Source organism: Aethalodelphis obliquidens, unplaced genomic scaffold (assembly GCF_003676395.1).
Source record: "Aethalodelphis obliquidens isolate GAN/ISIS:26980383/991018 unplaced genomic scaffold, ASM367639v1 scaffold9, whole genome shotgun sequence".
NCBI lineage: Eukaryota > Metazoa > Chordata > Mammalia > Artiodactyla > Delphinidae > Aethalodelphis > Aethalodelphis obliquidens.
Window position 1 is genome coordinate 9930104 of NW_020837953.1, and position 18719 is coordinate 9948822.

The 18719-nt window shown below is 38.7% G+C and overlaps 1 protein-coding gene across 4 annotated transcripts in view; it reads left to right on the plus strand.

Annotated features, from left to right (window-relative positions):
• Nucleotides 1-18719, plus strand: part of NRDC (nardilysin convertase) — an 85985-nt gene that overhangs the window by 56824 nt on the left and 10442 nt on the right. For all 4 annotated transcript variants that reach the window (XM_027108564.1, XM_027108567.1, XM_027108565.1 and 1 more), the window contains 7 exons: nucleotides 1120-1224; nucleotides 2773-2896; nucleotides 3452-3538; nucleotides 5307-5426; nucleotides 6532-6583; nucleotides 15931-16081; nucleotides 17999-18126. In XM_027108564.1, the coding sequence (XP_026964365.1) occupies nucleotides 1120-1224; nucleotides 2773-2896; nucleotides 3452-3538; nucleotides 5307-5426; nucleotides 6532-6583; nucleotides 15931-16081; nucleotides 17999-18126 (767 nt within the window). The remainder of the gene's footprint in view (nucleotides 1-1119; nucleotides 1225-2772; nucleotides 2897-3451; nucleotides 3539-5306; nucleotides 5427-6531; nucleotides 6584-15930; nucleotides 16082-17998; nucleotides 18127-18719) is intronic.

Here is an 18719-nt window from a genome sequence, read left to right on the forward strand (position 1 = left end):
ATACCTATGATCTCTAATTTGATGTATGCATGTCTCATTTCTCCTCCATGAATGTAGTAACCTTCACTTCTGTTCTGTCTTCTGTTAGATGAGAGAACAGCCCAGATTGTCTAGGGAAGGACTGGGCAGTATGGTATTTTGGGAAAGAGTGTTCACTGCTATGTTAAGAGGCCCAAGCTCTAGTGTCTACTCACCTATCACTTATTGTGTGATCTGGGGCAAGTCACCTAATCAATCTGAGTACATTTCCTCATTCTAAAATGTAGGAATGGAGCCACTTGGTGTCTAAAGGACCTGTCAGTTTTAAGATTCTGTGCATTTTGGTACTCAGTAAATATCAATACTTGAATTGGTTGCTTTGCTCTGGAAAAGTATTTCCATTTCATAGGTTAGTGAACTTTCTGTCATTATTTCAGTTTTAAATTGAGATAATATACTGATTAATTTAACCACTTATAGCAAGACTTATGTAATGACACATTTTGATTTCTGTTGATATATTGATTTTGATTTATGCTTACAAATAGTTTTTAGGTGATAGTGCTGTAGTGATAAAATGATGAAGACCCTGTCTTTAGGGACTTCATAGTCATGTGGGGCACTTGACATGTAAATAGACCTTTAAAGTTCAGTGTTGTAATTTCTTCGATGAAGACGCTGTGATGTGATTAGAGCCTCGTGTGTTGTAGGGCTCAGTATGGGGGATTGGAGGGGTGTTAGGTTAAGCTACTTTAGTTCTCTGGCTAAATTTTTTGTAGAATTCTGAGCATCAGATTCTTAAGCTGCAGTTACATCTGGTTGTATCTGTTGGAAGCTTTTGGTTTTATTGTTAAAAAAAGAGATAGGGGCTTCCCTGGTGGCGCAGTGGTTGGGAGTCTGCCTGGCAATGCAGGGGACGCGGGGTTCGTGCCCCGGCCGGGAAGATCCCACGTGCCGCGGAGCGGCTGGGCCCGTGAGCCATGGCCGCTGAGCCTGCGCGTCCGGAGCCTGTGCTCCGCAACGGGAGAGGCCCGCGTACCGCAAAAAAAAAAAAAAAAAGAGATAACTATTTATATTTTGTGGCACATTAAGGATAATAATGGAGAATTTCTGGTGTGAAATAATCTTACCTCTTTACAGACAGATCCAGTTGAGTATGTGGAAAACATGTGTGAAAACATGCAGCTGTACCCACTACAGGACTTTCTCACTGGAGATCAGCTTCTTTTTGAATACAAGCCAGAAGTAAGGAGGTTTCCATTTCTAAAATTTACTTTTAGAGAAAGAGGAGGGTGAGAAAGTACATAGAGGTACTTAAGAACTGTGGGAATGGAGAAAACTTGGTTATGTTTAGTCAAGTTTTTTGTTTGTTTAAACAGAAGAAATATCAGTAGTTTTGTGGGTAATTTTTCCTGATTCTTGTATATGACTGTGGTTTAATATGAGGAGAAAACCAAGTCCTCTTCTTAGGTACTATTCCCACTGTTTTTCAAGTGTTGAAACATCTACTAACATAAAGTCATTAAGAATTATGTACTTTAGATGCTAAACATACTTGTTTAGCTTGCCTTTTAATTCTGTTGGACACCCTGGACAATTAAATTTTAATCATTTTGAGAATATGTACAAGAAAAATATGATTCCCTGAATTCAAAATATATGACTTAGGGATAATAAATATTACACATAAATAAATAGTTGGTCAGGTCTTTGCTCCACTAGTCCTGGGAAATAAGTCATTTTGCTCCATATAGGGTAGCAGTTCTCAACCAGGGTGATTTTGCCCCCATGGGATATTTGTCAATGCTTGGGTACATTTCAGTTGTCATAGCTGGAGAGTGCTCTTGGCATCTAGTGGGTAGAAGCCAGAGATGCTGCTAAACATTCTACAATGCAGAAGATGGCACTCCACAACTAAGAATTATCTGGCCCAAAGTGTTAATAGTGCCAAGGTTGACAGACTTTGATATAGGGTATTCTAAAACTACTGATTTTAAAGGGGATGGGGAAAGGTAAAGGAAGAAGCAGTAACCATACATTCTTGTCATTTCTCTAGGATGGTTGTGCCCAGGGGTCCAAGTATTTTTTTCTGAACCACTATTTGTTGTTTTTTTCTCAAAGAGATGGTGTTGAAGTGCTAGTTAGGGTTTCAAATCTAACCCACAAAAATCTTATGTTTAGTCCTTATCATAGCTGAAGGATTATTGAAGGAGGCCCTACCTTGGGATCATTTTACTGATTCTTGTGTATGAGGTAGTATAATACATAGCAGTTAAGAGCATAGTTTTTGGAATTATGAACAAACTTGGTTAGAACTCCACTTTTGCCACTTCTAGGTGTGTTGTTCTGTGCAGATTATAGAATCTTTAACCTGAACAAATTATTTAAACTTTAACCTCTGAGGCTGAGTGCTTTCTGTAAAATGGGTATACCTTAGGGTTGTTGTTAGGATTAAATAAAATAATGTATGTTAAACACTACCTAGCACATAGTAAAAGCTTAGTAAATGGTAACTCTTTTCACTGCTAGTCCTCTTATTATGTAGGATTTGAGATGAGTGCTGTTTAAGCATTCTGAAGAAACATGTTAGAAACAGCTGATAGACTAATGTAGTTTTGTAAATTAGGGTGTTCATGGACTCTAGACAGATAGTTTCATGAGCATCAAGATGCTAGGATCTTGGGGTGCCTAACATAATGTGGCTTTGCCTTTTTAATAGAGATGTATTAGGTTAAAGTTATAATTGTTTTGTATGTGTCTCCCCACTCCCCCTTCACCCTTGCCCCTAATTAGGTCATTGCTGAAGCCCTTAATCAGCTAGTTCCTCAAAAGGCAAATCTTGTTCTACTGTCTGGTGCTAATGAGGGAAAATGTGACCTCAAGGAGAAATGGTTTGGGACTCAGTATAGTATGGAAGGTAAAGTATTTTAAAATTGTCCTATATTTAGGTATATGATTCACCTGGGAAGTTTTATTCCTTAATAATTTGTCTGATAGTTCCTGTGGGAAGAACTTATGTATTTTTTTCAGTAGTTTACTTTGAAATGAAAATTATTTATACTGCTTTGCAGAAAATTATTTTCTGCAATGTTTATGTCTATTTATTAGCTAGTGAGAAAATCCTATTGTATTGGTAGTTTGGGGGCAGACTTTTGACTGTGTTTTAAAAAGTGCTCCTCAAACTTCAATGTACATATGTATCACCTGGAGGTCTTATTAAAATACAGATTAGGATTCAGTAGCTCTGGAATAGGGCCTGCAATTCTGCATTTCTAACAAAGTTCCCAGATGATAACAATGCTGCTGAGACTGCACATTGAGTAGCAGGAGTCTAGAAAGCCTGGATATGTCACTCACAGCTTTTCTGAGAAAAGAGAATTGATTTGTGAAGGCCAGTTGTTGACTGGTTTGTTATTAATAGAACTCTGATCATTTGTTCTTTATTGGATCAGTTTGTCTTTCATCTCTACAGATATTGAAAACTCTTGGGCTGAACTGTGGGAGAGTAATTTTGAATTAAATCCAGATCTTCATCTTCCAGCGGAAAACAAGTACATAGGTCAGTAAAATAGCAATCATTGTACATAATCCATCCATGTCTAATATTAAAACAAATAGCACCTCTGTAGTATGTTATATTTTACAAAGTATCATTTGAATTCATATTTGAGTTTCCCAGTTATCTCTGGGATAAGCATTACAGTTCTTACTTTTCCAAATGAGAAAACTGCTGCTCAAAAAAGCAAAGTGACTTGTCCTGGATCTTCAGTTGGTGAATGCAGGAAACAGGACTTAAACATAATTCTGAGACTTTTTCTTGTCTATGATAGCTGATCCTTTCATGTGAGTCTCTGTAGGAATTGCCATTATCTTGTCCAATTGTTCTAGTGTTTTTCAAACTACAGGTTGCAACCCATTAGAGGGTTGTGAAATCAATGTAATGGGTTTTGAGGTCAGTGTAATGAGTTGTGAAAGCACTAAAAAAAATCAGAGTAGAAAATAGCAAAATGTTTCACTGAATAAAGAAAGGGTATTATTTTAAGAACTTTTGTTCTCAGTAGGTATATGTGTGTGTTATCTGTCTGCTAGCTTGCAATGGAAAACAGTTCTAACTGTGAGAAAGTCACTGGTCTAGGACAAAGGTTACAGTTGTATATAACTAATTTTACTCAGAATACCATTTTTCCCAGCAATTCCATTCCTAGGTATATACCCTAAAGAATTAAAAACAGGTATTCAACCAAATACATGTACATACACTTTCATAGCAGCATTATATACAAAAGCCAAAAGGTAGAACCAGCCAGTGTCCATAATGAATGAATGGATAAACAAATTATGGTATATACATGCAATGGAGTATTATTCTGTCATTAAAAGAAATGAAGTACTGATACATGCTATAACATGGATGAACCTTGAAAACATTATGCTAAGTGAAAGAAGACAGACACAAGGGGTCACATATTGTATGATTCCTGTTACATGAAATATCTAGAATAGGTAAATCCATAGAGACAGAACTCAGACTGATGGTTGCCAGTGGCTGGGGGGAGTGGGTAATGGAGAGTGACTGCTTAATGGGTATAGAGGTTTCCTTTGGGGCTGATGAAAATGTTTTGAAACTAGAAAGAAATGGTAGTTGCACAACATTGTGAGTGTACTAAATTCCCCTGAATTGTTCACTTTAAAATGGTTAATTTTATGTTATATATGAATCTAACCTCAGGAAAAAAAATGCTTTTATACAAAAAGTCTTGCATATTTTAGATAATTCAGTTCTGCATCTTTAACTTTAAGTATCTAAACAACCCTTTTTTTTTTTAAGTAAATATAGCCAGTACGTTTTTTTAATTCTTAAGTTAGCTATTTCGCACCTGAGTGTTGATGAAACAATTTATGTTTCATTAACTTAAAGGACAAATTTGACGTTGTTTGAGCAGAACTATTTTGTTAACTTTTAAAAACTCTGTAAGTTTGGTAAAAGACATTCTCATTCAAGAATGCATTCATTCATAAATTGGTTTATACAACTATTCTGACCAAAGGTCCCTTTCAGTTAAGAGAAATGAATGAGAAAGAGAATGAAGCTGAATATGGAGAGATCAGAATCAACTCTTGGGAAATTACATCTTCAGAGTTCATTTAGTTTAAGGCCAAGAGGACTTTCTTTTTAGTATTGTTCTAATAATTTATTGTATTTCAGCATTTGAATTTGACTTATGTTTGCCACAAAGAAAACTGACTTACACTTCCCAAACCAGGAACAGGTTGGTGGCAATCCTGTTGAGATAACTGAATGATTTATTACCTTTCACTTTTGTTAGCCACAGATTTCATGTTGAAGGCTTTTGATTGTCCAGAGACCGAATACCCTGTTAAAATTGTGAATACTCCACAAGGTTGCCTATGGTATAAGAAAGACAACAAATTCAAAATCCCCAAAGGTAAAATATTTCCCTCCTTAATAATAGTGAAATAAGTATAACAAATCTTTTTCCACTTTCTAGCAACCTTTTCCCTCTGTGTCTATCACCTCCCTCTCTTTCCCCTTCCCCTTCTACTTGAAGACCTTTTCTAGGCTTATCTATCAGATCCATTCTGTGCTATCACAGAAATTCTTATGGACATTATAGATTCCAGGAAGTATATAAGGATTCAAGCCTAAAATGAAATTATTTTTGGATATTTTTCTTTCAGTTATATGAAAGCAGAGCCAGGTGTTTGGCCATCCTAGGGAATAGGTGGTGTTTTTTGAACATTATTGTTAAAAAGAAAGTAAGAGTAGCTGAAAGAAATTATTCTTAGATACAATAGATAGCTGAGTCCAGCATTACAAATGTGAAATATCCTCTATCTGTCTCCCTCTACTATTTTGCTTTTCAGCGTAAAGGAAGCATAGTATATAGTTAAACAGACTCTAAAGCTCTTATCTTCAACACGGTAGCCCAAACTGTGTTGCTTTTTTATTTTCTGTTCTTGTGCATGGCATTGGAATTTACTGAAGCAACTTGGAATCAAAGGCTGAGTGCTCTTGGCTGCCATTTAACCCAAATCCCTAACCTTAACACAATTGGACTAGTTCGGAGGGATTCTTGAGTTCACTGGGAAGGTGTTTACTCAATTTTTCTTGAACAGATTATAAGAGTGTCTAAAAATGTTCGTAACATTTATTCAGCTTCCTTGGAAAGGCGCTGCTATAACTTTCTGTGAGCATTGGGATTTTTCCCTTAATGTTCTTGACATGTATACCTCTGTAAGCATTTTTCCTGACCAAAGCTATTGATAATAAGAGTATTCTTAGGCCTCTCTGCATATCTGTCTATATATCTGGTCTTCCCGTAGATTAAAGTGTACCTTCTGGACACTATTTGGAATGGTAAATAATACTTTCTAAGAACCCTTAAGGATAAAAATGTAATGAGGATTTAAGAATTAGTGGTTTGTTTCAGAATTTTTAAAACAACATAATATTAGGGGAAAATAGCAGATGTATTAAATATTTGAGGCCTCTGGCCTATATTTTCTTATTTAGAGTCTTTTTTCTTTCAGCATATATACGTTTCCATCTGATCTCACCTTTGATACAGAAGTCTGCAGCAAAGTAAGAAATTGTCCTCTTTTCTGGAAAATATTTTTTTTATTATTGGAAGACTATTTTGTTTGTTTATTTCTGAGTCATTTTATCATTTTTCTCTGTCAGACTTGAGCTATGCTCCTCATTTATGTGTTTTTATGTGCCCCAAACAAATTATTTGTATCAATACTAATCACTAAGATGGAATTGTGGCTGCTCCATCTCCAGCACCCATTTGTAAAACATGCTGACAGTTTAGGCTAGTCATAGAATTACTGGATTGAGAAAGTTCCTTAGAGATGAGTTTGGGTCAGCTTCCAGTCTGTAATGAGGACTAATGGATCTGTTGACCTGTATTTAGAGATTATTTATAATCAGATTCCTGTATTTATAATCAGATTCCTGCCAAGGAATCTGATTATACTTTGTTCTTAGCAAATTACTTACATGTTTATGTAGGTTGTGGGAGGTCAGAGAGCCTAAAATGTACCTGAATCATAGGAGGTGCTCAGGAAACGTTAGTATACTTCTTCCTTTCTTTTGCCACTTAACCTGTAAAATCCAGCCTTAATCTCACAAGCAGCACTAACATTATTAATATTCAGTTTAAAAAATGCATTACCCTCCTCCATTTCCTCAGTTTTTTGATTTTTCAGTCAGAAAACCTAGGCCGCAGGGATAACCAGAGCCTTTGGGCCAGTTGCCTTTCATGCATTTTACACTTACCCCATTGTGCAGTATAAATATTGGGTTGGCCAAAAAGTGTCTTCAGTTTTTAAGTAAAAATAAAAGACACAGTTTTCATGTTCACTAAAAACTTAATTATATTCACCATTTTTTTCCCACTACCTTCTGCCATTTTTCAGGCAACTTCATAATTCCATCTTCCCAAAACTTTTTATCTTTTTGAGCAAAGAACTGTTCCAGGTGCCTTTTACAGTCTTCCAGGGAATGGAAATTTTGTCCATTAAGAGAATTTTGGAAAGACCAAAATAAATGGAAATCTGAAGGTGTAACGTCTGGTGAATACGGCAGATGAATCAGAACTTCCCAGCCAAGCTGTAACAGTTTTTGCCTGGTCATCAAAGAAACATGCAGTCTTGTGTTATCCTGATGGAAGATTATGTGTTTTCTGTTGACTATTTCTGGACACTTTATTTTTTTTTATTTTTTTTTTTAACATCTTTATTGGAGCATAATTGCTTTACAATGGTATGTTAGTTTCAGCTTCACAACAAAATGAATCAGTTATATATATACATATATTCCCATATCTCTTCCCGCTTGCGTCTCCCTCCCTCCCACCCTCCCTATCCCACCCCTCCAGGCGGTCACAAAGCACCGAGCTGATCTCCCTGTGCTATGCGGCTGCTTCCCACTAGCTATCTACCTTACGTTTGGTAGTGTATATATGTCCATGCCTCTTTATCGCTTTGTCACCGTTTACACTTCCCCCTCCCCATAGCCTCAAGTCCATTCTCTAGTAAGTCTGTGTCTTTATTCCTGTTTCACCCCTAGGTTTTTCATGACATTTTTTTTTTACATTCCATATATATGTGTTAGCATACGGTATTTGTCTCTCTCTTTCTGACTTACTTCACTCTGTATGACAGACTCTAGGTCTATCCACCTCATTACAAATAGCTCAATTTCGTCTCTTTTTATGGCTGAGTAATATTCCATTGTATATATGTGCCACATCTTCTTTATCCATTCATCCGATGATGGACACTTAGGTTGTTTCCATCTCTGGGCTATTGTAAATAGAGCTGCAATGAACATTTTGGTACATGACTCTTTTTGAATTATGGTTTTCTCAGGGTATATGCCCAGTAGTGGGATTGCTGGGTCATATGGTAGTTCTATTTGTAGCTTTTTAAGGAACCTCCATACTGTTCTCCACAGTGGCTGTATCAATTTACATTCCCACCAACAGTGTAAGAGGGTTCCCTTTTCTCCACACCCTCTCCAGCATTTATTGTTTCTAGATTTTTTGATGATAGCCATTCTGACTGGTGTGAGATGATATCTCATTGTAGTTTTGATTTGCATTTCTCTCATGATTAGTGATGTTGAGCATTCTTTCATGTGTTTGTTGGCACTCTGTATATCTTCTTTGGAGAAATGTCTATTTAGGTCTTCTGCCCATTTTTTGATTGGGTTGTTTGTTTTTTTGTTATTAAGCTGCATGAGCTGCTTATAAATTTTGGAGATCAATCCTTTGTCAGTTGCTTCATTTGCAAATATTTTCTCCCATTCTGAGGGTTGTCTTTTGGTCTTCTTTATGGTTTCCTTTGCTGCACAAAAGCTTTTAAGTTTCATTAGGTCCCATTTGTTTACTCTTGTTTTTATTTCCATTACTCTAGGAGGTGGGTCAGAAAGAATCTTGCTGTGATGTATGTCATAGAGTGTTCTGCCTATGTTTTCCTCTAAGAGTTTGATAGTTTCTGGCCTTACATTTAGGTCTTTAATCCATTTTAAGCTTATTTTTGTGTATGGTGTTAGGGAGTGATCTAACTTCATACTTTTACATGTAGCTGTCCAGTTTTCCCAGCACCACTTATTGAATAGGCTGTCCTTTCTCCATGGTACATTTCTGCCTCCTTTGTCAAAGATAAGGTGACCATATGTGCGTGGGTTTATCTCTGGGCTTTCTATCCTGCTCCATTGATCTATCTTTCTGTTTTTGTGCCAGTACCATACCGTTTTGATAACTGTAGCTTTGTAGTATAGTCTGAAGTCTGGGAGCCTGATTCCTCCAGTTCCTTCTTTCGTTCTCAAGATTGCTTTGGCTATTCGGGGTCTTTTGTGTTTCCATACAAATTGCAAAATTTTTTGTTCTAGTTCTGTGAAAAATGCCAGTGGTAGTTTGATAGGGATTGCATTGAATCTATAGATTGCTTTCGGTAGTAGAGTCATTTTCACAATGTTGATTCTTCCAATCCAAGAACATGGTATATCTCTCCATCTATTTGTATCATCTTTAATTTCTTTCATCAGTGTCTTATAATTTTCTGCATACAGATCTTTTGTCTCCTTAGGTAGGTTTATTCCTAGATATTTTATTCTTTTTGTTGCAATGGTAAATGGGAGTGTTTTCTTGATTTCACTTTCAGATTTTTCATCATTAGTATATAGGAATGCCAGAGATTTCTGTGCATTAATTTTGTATCCTGCCACTTTACCAAGTTCATTGATTAGCTCTAGTAGTTTTCTGGTAGCATCTTTAGGGTTCTCTATGTATAGGATCATGTCATCTGCAAACAGTGACAGCTTTACTTCTTCTTTTCCGATTTGGATTCCTTTTATTTCCTTTTCTTCTCTGATTGCTGTGGCTAAAACTTCCAAAACTATGTTGAATAAGAGTGGTGAGAGTGTGCAACCTTGTCTTGTTCCTGATCTTAGTGGAAATGCTTTCAGTTTTTCGCCATTGAGGATGATGTTTGCTGTGGGCTTGTCATATATGGCCTTTATTATGTTGAGGAAAGTTCCCTCTATGCCTACTTTCTGCAGGGTTTTTATCATAAATGGGTGTTGAATTTTGTCAAAAGCTTTCTCTGCATCTATTGAGATGATCATATGGTTTTTCTCCTTCAGTTTGTTAATATGGTTTATCACATTGATAGATTTGCGTATATTGAAGAATCCTTGCGTTCCTGGAATAAACCCCACTTGATCATGGTGTATGATCCTTCTAATGTGCTGTTGGATTCTATTTGCTAGTATTTTGTTGAGGATTTTTGCATCTATGTTCATCAGTGATATTGGCCTGTAGTTTTCTTTCTTTGTGACATCCTTGTCTGGTTTTGGTATCAAGGTGATGGTGGCCTCGTAGAAGGAGTTTGGGAGTGTTCCTCCCTCTGCTATATTTTGGAAGAGTTTGAGAAGGATAGGTGTTAGCTCTTCTCTAAATGTTTGATAGAATTCGCCTGTGAAGCCATCTGGTCCTGGGCTTTTCTTTGTTGGAAGATTTTTAATCACAGTTTCAATTTCAGTGCTTGTGATTGGTCTGTTCATATTTTCTATTTCTTCCTGATTCAGTCTTGGCAGGTTGTGCATTTCTAAGAATTTGTCCATTTCTTCCAGATTGTCCATTTTATTGGCATAGAGTTGCTTGTAGTAATCTCTCATGATCTCTTTTATTTCTGCAGTGTCAGTTGTTACCTCTCCTTTTTCATTTCTAATTCTATTGATTTGAGTCTTCTCCCTTTTTTTCTTGATGAGTCTGGCTAGTGGTTTATCTATTTTGTTTATCTTCTCAAAGAACCAGCTTTTAGTTTTATTGATCTTTGCTATTGTTTCCTTCATTTCTTTTTCATTTATTTCTGATCTGATTTTTATGATTTCTTTCCTTCTGCTAGCTTTGGGGTTTTTTTGTTCTTCGTTCTCTAATTGCTTGAGGTGCAAGGTTAGGTTGTTTATTCGAGATGTTTCCTGCTTCTTAAGGTGGGCTTGTATTGCTATAAACTTCCCCCTTAGAACTGCTTTTGCTGCATCCCACATGTTTTGGGTCGTTGTGTCTCCATTGTCATTTGTTTCTAGGTATTTTTTGATTTCCTCTTTGATTTCTTCAGTGATCACTTCATTATTAAGTAGTGTATTGTTTAGCCTCCATGTGTTTGTATTTTTTACAGATCTTTTCCTGTAATTGATATCTAGTCTCATGGCGTTGTGGTCAGAAAAGATACTTGATACAATTTCAATTTTCTTAAATTTACCAAGGCTTGATTTGTGACCCAAGATATGATCTATCCTGGAGAATGTTCCATGAGCACTTGAGAAAAATGTGTATTCTGTTGTTTTTGGATGGAATGTCCTATAAATATCAATTAACTCCATCTCGTTTAATGTATCATTTAAAGCTTGTGTTTCCTTATTTATTTTCATTTTGGATGATCTGTCCATTGGTGAAAGTGGGGTGTTAAAGTCCCCTACTATGAATGTGTTACTGTCGATTTCCCCTTTTATGGTTGTCAGTATTTGCCTTATGTATTGAGGTGCACCTATGTTGGGTGCATAAATATTTACAATTGTTATATCTTCCTCTTGGATCGATCCCTTGATCATTATGTAGTGTCCTTCTTTGTCTCTTCTAATAGTCTTTGTTTTAAAGTCTATTTTGTCTGATATGAGAATTGCTACTCCAGCTTTCTTTTGGTTTCCATTTGCATGAAATACCTTTTTCCATCCCCTTACTTTCAGTCTGTATGTGTCTCTAAGTCTGAAGTGGGTCTCTTGTAGACAGCAAATATATGGGTCTTGTTTTTGTATCCATTCAGCCAATCTGTGTCTTTTGGTGGGAGCATTTAGTCCATTTACATTTAAGGTAATTATCGATATGTGTGTTCCTATTCCCATTTTCTTAATTGTTTTGGGTTCGTTATTGTAGGTCCTTTCCTTCTTTTGTGTTTCTTGCCTAGAGAAGTTCCTTTAGCAGTTGTTGTAGAGCTGGTTTGGTGGTGCTGAACTCTCTCAGCTTTTGCTTGTCTGTAAAGGTTTTAATTTCTCCATCAAATCTGAATGAGATCCTTGCTGGGTAGAGTAATCTTGGTTGCAGGTTTTTCTCCTTCAACACTTTCAATATGTCCTGCCACTCCCTTCTGGCTTGGAGAGTTTCTGCTGAAAGATCAGCTGTTAACCTTATGGGGATTCCCTTGTGTGTTATTTGTTGTTTTTCCCTTGCTGCTTTTAATATGTTTTCTTTGTATTTAATTTTTGACAGTTTGATTAATATGTGTCTTGGCGTATTTCTCCTTGGATTTATCCTGTATGGGACTCTCTGTGCTTCCTGGACTTGATTAATGATTTCTTTTCCCATATTAGGGAAGTTTTCAACTATAATCTCTTCAAATATTTTCTCAGTCCCTTTCTTTTTCTCTTCTTCTTCTGGAACCCCTATAATTCGAATGTTGGTGCGTTTAATGTTGTCCCAGAGGTCTCTGAGACTGTCCTCAGTTCTTTTCATTCTTTTTTCTTTATTCTGCTCTGCAGTAGTTATTTCCACTATTTTATCTTCCAGGTCACTTATCCGTTCTTCTGCCTCAGTTATTCTGCTATTGATCCCATCTAGAGTACTTTTAATTTCATTTATTGTGTTGTTCATCGTTGCTTGCTTCATCTTTAGTTCTTCTAGGTCCTTGTTAACTGATTCTTGCAATTTGTCCATTCTATTGTCCATTCTATCTCCAAGATTTCGGATCAACCTTACCATCATTATTCTGAATTCTTTTTCAGGTAGACTGCCTATTTCCTCTTCATTTGTTAGGTCTGGTGGGTTTTTATCTTGCTCCTTCATCTGCTGTGTGTTTTTCTGTCTTTTAATTTTGCTTATCTTACTGTGTTTGGGGTCTCCTTTTTTGCAGGCTGAAGGTTCGTAGTTCCTGTTGTTTTTTGTGTCTGTCCCCAGTGGCTAAGGTTGGTTCAGTGGGTTGTGTAGGCTTCCTGGTGGAGGGTACTAGTGCCTGTGTTCTGGTGTATGAGGCTGGATCTTGTCTTTCTGGTGGGCAGGTCCACGTCTGGTGGTGTGTTTTGGCGTGTCTGTAGACTTACTATGATTTTGGGCAGCCTCTCTGCTAATGGGTGGGGTTGTGTTCCTGTCTTGCTAGTTGTTTGGCATAGGATGTCCAGCACTGTAGCTTGCTGGTCGTTGAGTGAAGCTGGGTGCTGGCGTTGAGATGGAGATCTCTCGGAGATTTTTGCTGTTTGATATTATGTGCAGCTGGGAGGCCTCTTGTGGACCAGTGTCCTGAAGTTGGTCTCCCACCTCAGAGGCACAGCACTGAGTCCTGGCTGCAGCACCAAGAGCCTTTCATCCACAGGGCTCCTTAATTTGGGATGATTCGTTGTCTATTCAGGTATTCCACAGATGCAGGGTATATCAAGTTGATTGTGGAGCTTTAATCCGCTGCTTCTGAGGCTGCTGGGAGAGATTTCCCTTTCTCTTCTTTGTTCTGACAGTTCCCAGGGGCTCAGCTTTGGATTTGGCCCCGCCTGTGCGTGTAGGTCGCCGGAGGGCGTCTGTTCTTTGCTCAGACAGGACGAGGTTAAAGGAGCCGCTGATTCGGAGGCTCTGGCTCACCCAGGCCGCGGGGTAGGGAGGGTCACGGAGTGCGGGGCGGGCCTGCAGCGGCAGAGGCCGGCGTGACGCTGCAGCCTGAGGCGCGCCGTGCGCTCCCGGGCAGCCGTCCCTGGATCCCGGGACCCTGGCAGTGGCGGGCTGCACAGGCTCCCCGGAAGGGCGTGTGGCTAGTGACCTGTGTTCGCACACAGGCCTCCTGGCGGCGGCAGCAGCGGCCTTAGCGTCCCATGTCCGTCTCTGGGCTCCGCACTCTTAGCCGCGGCTCGCACCCGTCCCTGGAGCTCTCTCAAGCAGCGTTCTTAATCCCCTCTCCTCGTGCACCAGGAAACAAAGAGGGACGTAAAAGTCTCTTGCCTCTTCGGCAGGTCCAGACCCCTCCCCGGACTCTCTCCCGGCCAGCCGCGGCGCACCAACGCCCTGCAGGCTGTGTTCACGCCGCCAACCTCAGTCCTCTCCCGGCGCTCCGACAAAAGCCGGAGCCTCAGCTCCCAGTCCCGCCCGCCCCGGCGGGCGAGCAGACAAGCCTCTCGGCTGGTGAGTGCCGGTCGGCCCGATCCTCTGCGCTGGAATCTGTCCGCTTTGCCCTCCGCACCCCTGTTGCTGTGCTCTCCTCCGCGGCTCCCAAGCTCCCCCACTCCGCCTCCCGAAGTCTCCACCCGCGAAGGGGCTTCCTAGTGTGTGGACACTTTTCCTCCTTCACAGCTCTCTCCCGCTGGTGCAGGACCCGTCCCTATCCTTTTGTCTCTGTTTAGTTTTTTCTTTTGCCCTAACCAGGTACGTGGGGGGTTCCTTGCCTTTTGGGAGGTCTGAGGTCTTCTGCCAGCGTTCAGTAGGTGTTCTGTAGGAGTTGTTCCACGCGTAGATGTATTTCTGGTGTATCTGTGGAGAGGAAGGTGATCTCCGCGTCTTACTCTTCTGCCATCTTCCCGGAAGTCTCTCTGGACACTTTTTGTTGAGTGCTGCTTTCGGTTTGTCTAATTGGGAGCAGTACTTGTTGAAATGAATCGTTTGGTTTTCTGGAAGGAGCTCATAATAGAGGACTCCCTTGCAATCCCACCACATACACAACATCACCTTCTTTGGATGAAGACCGGCCTTCGGTGTGGTTGGTGGTGGTTCATTTCACTTGCCCCACGGGCTCTTCTGTTCCACATTATTGTACAGTATCCACTTTTCATTGCCTGTCACAATTTGTTTTAAAAACAGAACATTTGGGCTTCCCTGGTGGCGCAGCGGTTGAGAGTCTGCCTGCCGATGCAGGGGACACGGGTTTGTGTCCCGGTCTGGGAAGATCCCACGTGCCGCGGAGCGGCTGGGCCCGTGAGCCATGGTCGCTGAGCCTGTGCGTCCGGAGCCTGTGCTCCGCAACAGGAGAGGCCACAACAGTCAGAAGCACGCGTACCGCAAAAAAAAACAAAAACAAAAACAGAACGTTTTGATTATGTTTAAGTAAAGAATCGCATGTGGAAATATGATCAAGAAGGTTTTTTTCGCTTAACTTATGTGGAAACCAAACATCAAAGTGATTAACCAACCAAGCTGGTGCAAATGATTTTCACTGCCTGATTTGGATATTTTGAGTATGTCGGCTATCTTCTGCATGGTATAACGTTGATTGTTCTCAGTTAATGTCTCGATTTGATCGCTATCAACTTCAACTGGTCTACCTGACCGTGGAGCATCGTCCAGTGAGAAATCTCCAACACAAAACTTTGCAAACCACTTTTGACATGTCCGATCAGTCACAGCACCTTGTCCATACACTATACAAATTTTTTTTTTGAGTTTCACTTGTGTTTTTACCTTTCTTGAAATAATAAAGCATAATATGCCAAAAATGTTGTTTTTTCTTCCATCTTCAATATTAAAATGGCTACACACAAATTCACCAATTTTTGATGTCTTTTTTTAAATACACGCTGATATAACAGCTGTAACATACAATCTAACAAAATTGTTTCAAATGAAGTTAAAGACAACTAAGTACTACTAGAGCCATCTTACGGAAAAAACTGAACGAACCTTTTGGCCAACCCAGTATTACATTTTCTCTGTGTGTGCGACATGAAAAAGATAGGGAAGCATTGCTGAAGGTGGGAGTTCTGTAATGCCCCTGTGAAACTGAGTCCTGGGTATGCTGTATTTACCTTTGAACTCAATTAGTATATATGGTTTTACATTCTGGAGTAGTGAATTAACATCTTTATAAAAGTGAAGTTTCTTACTCTAAGTCAAAGCAAATCCATTTGTCTATTTCTTGCCAATTAATGATGCTATTTGCATTTTATACTCTTAGTGTGGTCCTCTTTGATATCTTTGTCAATATCCTTACGCATAACCTTGCGGAACCAGCTTATGAAGCAGATGTGGCACAGCTGGAGTATAAGCTGGTAGCTGGAGAACATGGTTTAATTATTCGAGTGAAAGGATTCAACCACAAACTACCTGTAAGTACAGTGCTCTAATTTCCTCACAGGCAGCTTTAAAATATTATGTTTGTTGTGCCTATAGCACCAAGCATAGAGGCTTGTGCATGAGGTGCGGTACATAGAAAGAAATGTTTATTAATATGAATTATTGTGTTTTTTTGGCTGATGACAGGTATTCTAACTTTGGGCGCACAAGACCAACATATATTAATTAATTAATTACATTAATCAGTGTTGTATGCATTAGTAATGGATACAACACAGCCTGTGCTTCAGGCTTGATTTCACTTCCCTTTGCTGTCAGTTTCTCTGCAGCCAACACTGGTGTTAAGGACTGGTTTGAGCATAATTTCATGCCATACAGCAAGGACAAATTTAAAGCACCTGACACATTGCCTGACATAGAGTAGAACTCAGATGTTTGTGTTGTTTCTTCCTCTTCTTGCACTCTTTTCCATTGTTTCAAGTGTGTGTGTCTTGTTTTCCTTCTAAGTTTCTGACTCTTTAGAAACAGAGTTTATATCTTGTCAGTGATTTATCTTTTGGTAAAGAATATGTTTCAGTGTGACTTTGTCAAAAACTACTTCATCAGTAAAGGAAGAAATAATATGGGATGCTAGCTAAAGGATTAGATCATCAAGTACCAGGTAAAATAACATAATGTACCCAACAACAAATTTTATATCTTGGTTTCTTGGGTAGAACATATATTAAAGTTTGGGGAACTGCACTCATACAAGAAAAAATCTGGAGGAGAGGACCTGGCAGAAATTAGACCTGTGCTAAGAGGTGATATAGCCTCCATATCTTAGATAGTTCTCTCCTTTATACCCTCATCCCTGTCAGTCTCCACGGGGAACAAAGATTGGTCTTAGGAGGAGACACCATGGAATATTTTACTAACCTTCAAAAGCCTAAATATAATTTAGCTTAAAATCCAAACATGTTAAAGTTTTGGAATTACCTGGAGAGCTTTTTAAAAATACAAACCATAGAAAACTATTTGAGGTTCTTAATTTTATGAAGCTTACCTAGCCTTAACATTAAAACTTGATATAGACTATAAATATGTACGTTAAACTGGCGATCAGTTTCACCTATGAAATACAGAGTCAAACATTCTAAAAACTTGAAAATTAAATTCAACAATAGAACAAAAAGAATAATTCACCATGACCAAGTGCCAGGAATGCAAAGGTTGGTTGTTCAGTATTAGGAAGTTGATGAACATAAATCATTATAACACAAGTCAGTTGAGGAACACTATGTGAATATAGTGATAAATGCCCAAAAAATCATTTGATAAATTTGAGTGGTCATTCCTAATAAGTGGTAATGGAGGGAAGTTACTTAACCAAAATCAAAACCTTAATTAAAAGACTAACAGCAAATGTTCCACTAACTGATGAAATGCTGAACACTAAAGTTGGGAACAAGCCAAGGATACCCATGATCACATCTATTACTCAACATTATTTTAGAGAAAAGTACAGAACCTATCTAAAGAAAACTAAATCTTTTTGAAGCATATAAAAAAGACTTTAAATAAGGGAGAGACTCGTCATATTTCTGGATAGAACAGGTTGATATAAAGTCATTATTTCCAAAATTACATTCTCCCAATTAAAATCACATTTAGGGGCAGTGGACATGCTGGATAAAATTATTTTTAAGTTTAGTTGGAAGGAAAAATGTTTTAAAATACCCATAAAAATTATAAAAAATAAAAAGAAAATTCATTGCTCCAAATTTGACAGTTATTGAGAATTTTAGCTCCTAAAGATTCTTTGAGTCATTAGTATTTCTCTTATGTCCTGCGCAATGCCTGTTACCATACTGGGCCCCTGGTAAAAGCCAGTGGGAAACATTTTCCCCCTAAACATTAGTGGATTGCCATGCTTCTCCACTTAAGGTGCTTCTTTCTTTTCTTCTTAGCTGCTGTTTCAGCTTATTATTGACTACTTAGCGGAGTTCAATTCCACACCAGCTGTCTTTACAATGATAACTGAGCAGTTGAAGAAGACCTACTTTAACATCCTCATCAAGCCTGAGACTCTGGCCAAGTGGGTATACATGGATGGGATCAGCTTATATTTTGAAGGCCTGAAAGTATTTGCCTTCCTGGAAATTAAGTGTGGGGGATGAGGCTGTAGTTTCAGTGCTAATTCAGATGTGATAGAAATGTGCTGTGTTTTAGGAAAACAGCCCACAGAGTTATAGGATTTCTAAACCCAGTGTAAGTAGCTATCTGTCAGTAGGACTGCAAGCAGCCTACTATACTTAATTAGAGGCTAAAGGTAAAAAGGGTGCTTTTTCCAAAGTTTGTAAGTAAATAACAGTTCAAAAAATGCTGACTTTGTTGTGGCTCAAAATTGCTTACTGGTGATTATATGGTGATTTTAGTGTGTTGGATGTTATGTTAAGTAGCTGAGTTAAATTGTCTAACACATCACTTATCTGACAAATGCAACTATCCAAGAATTCATCCAGGGTTCCAGAAGAGAGCAAAAAAACTTGACAGTCTGTGTACTAATGCTTAAACCCTCTGCTAATAGGCAACCCTCCTGGGCCTTTTCATCAGAGCCTGTTCTTTACCTTTGTGTGAATCAGAAAAAAGTACACCCTTGGGGTAACCTCTATCAGCAGGTAGAGCCTT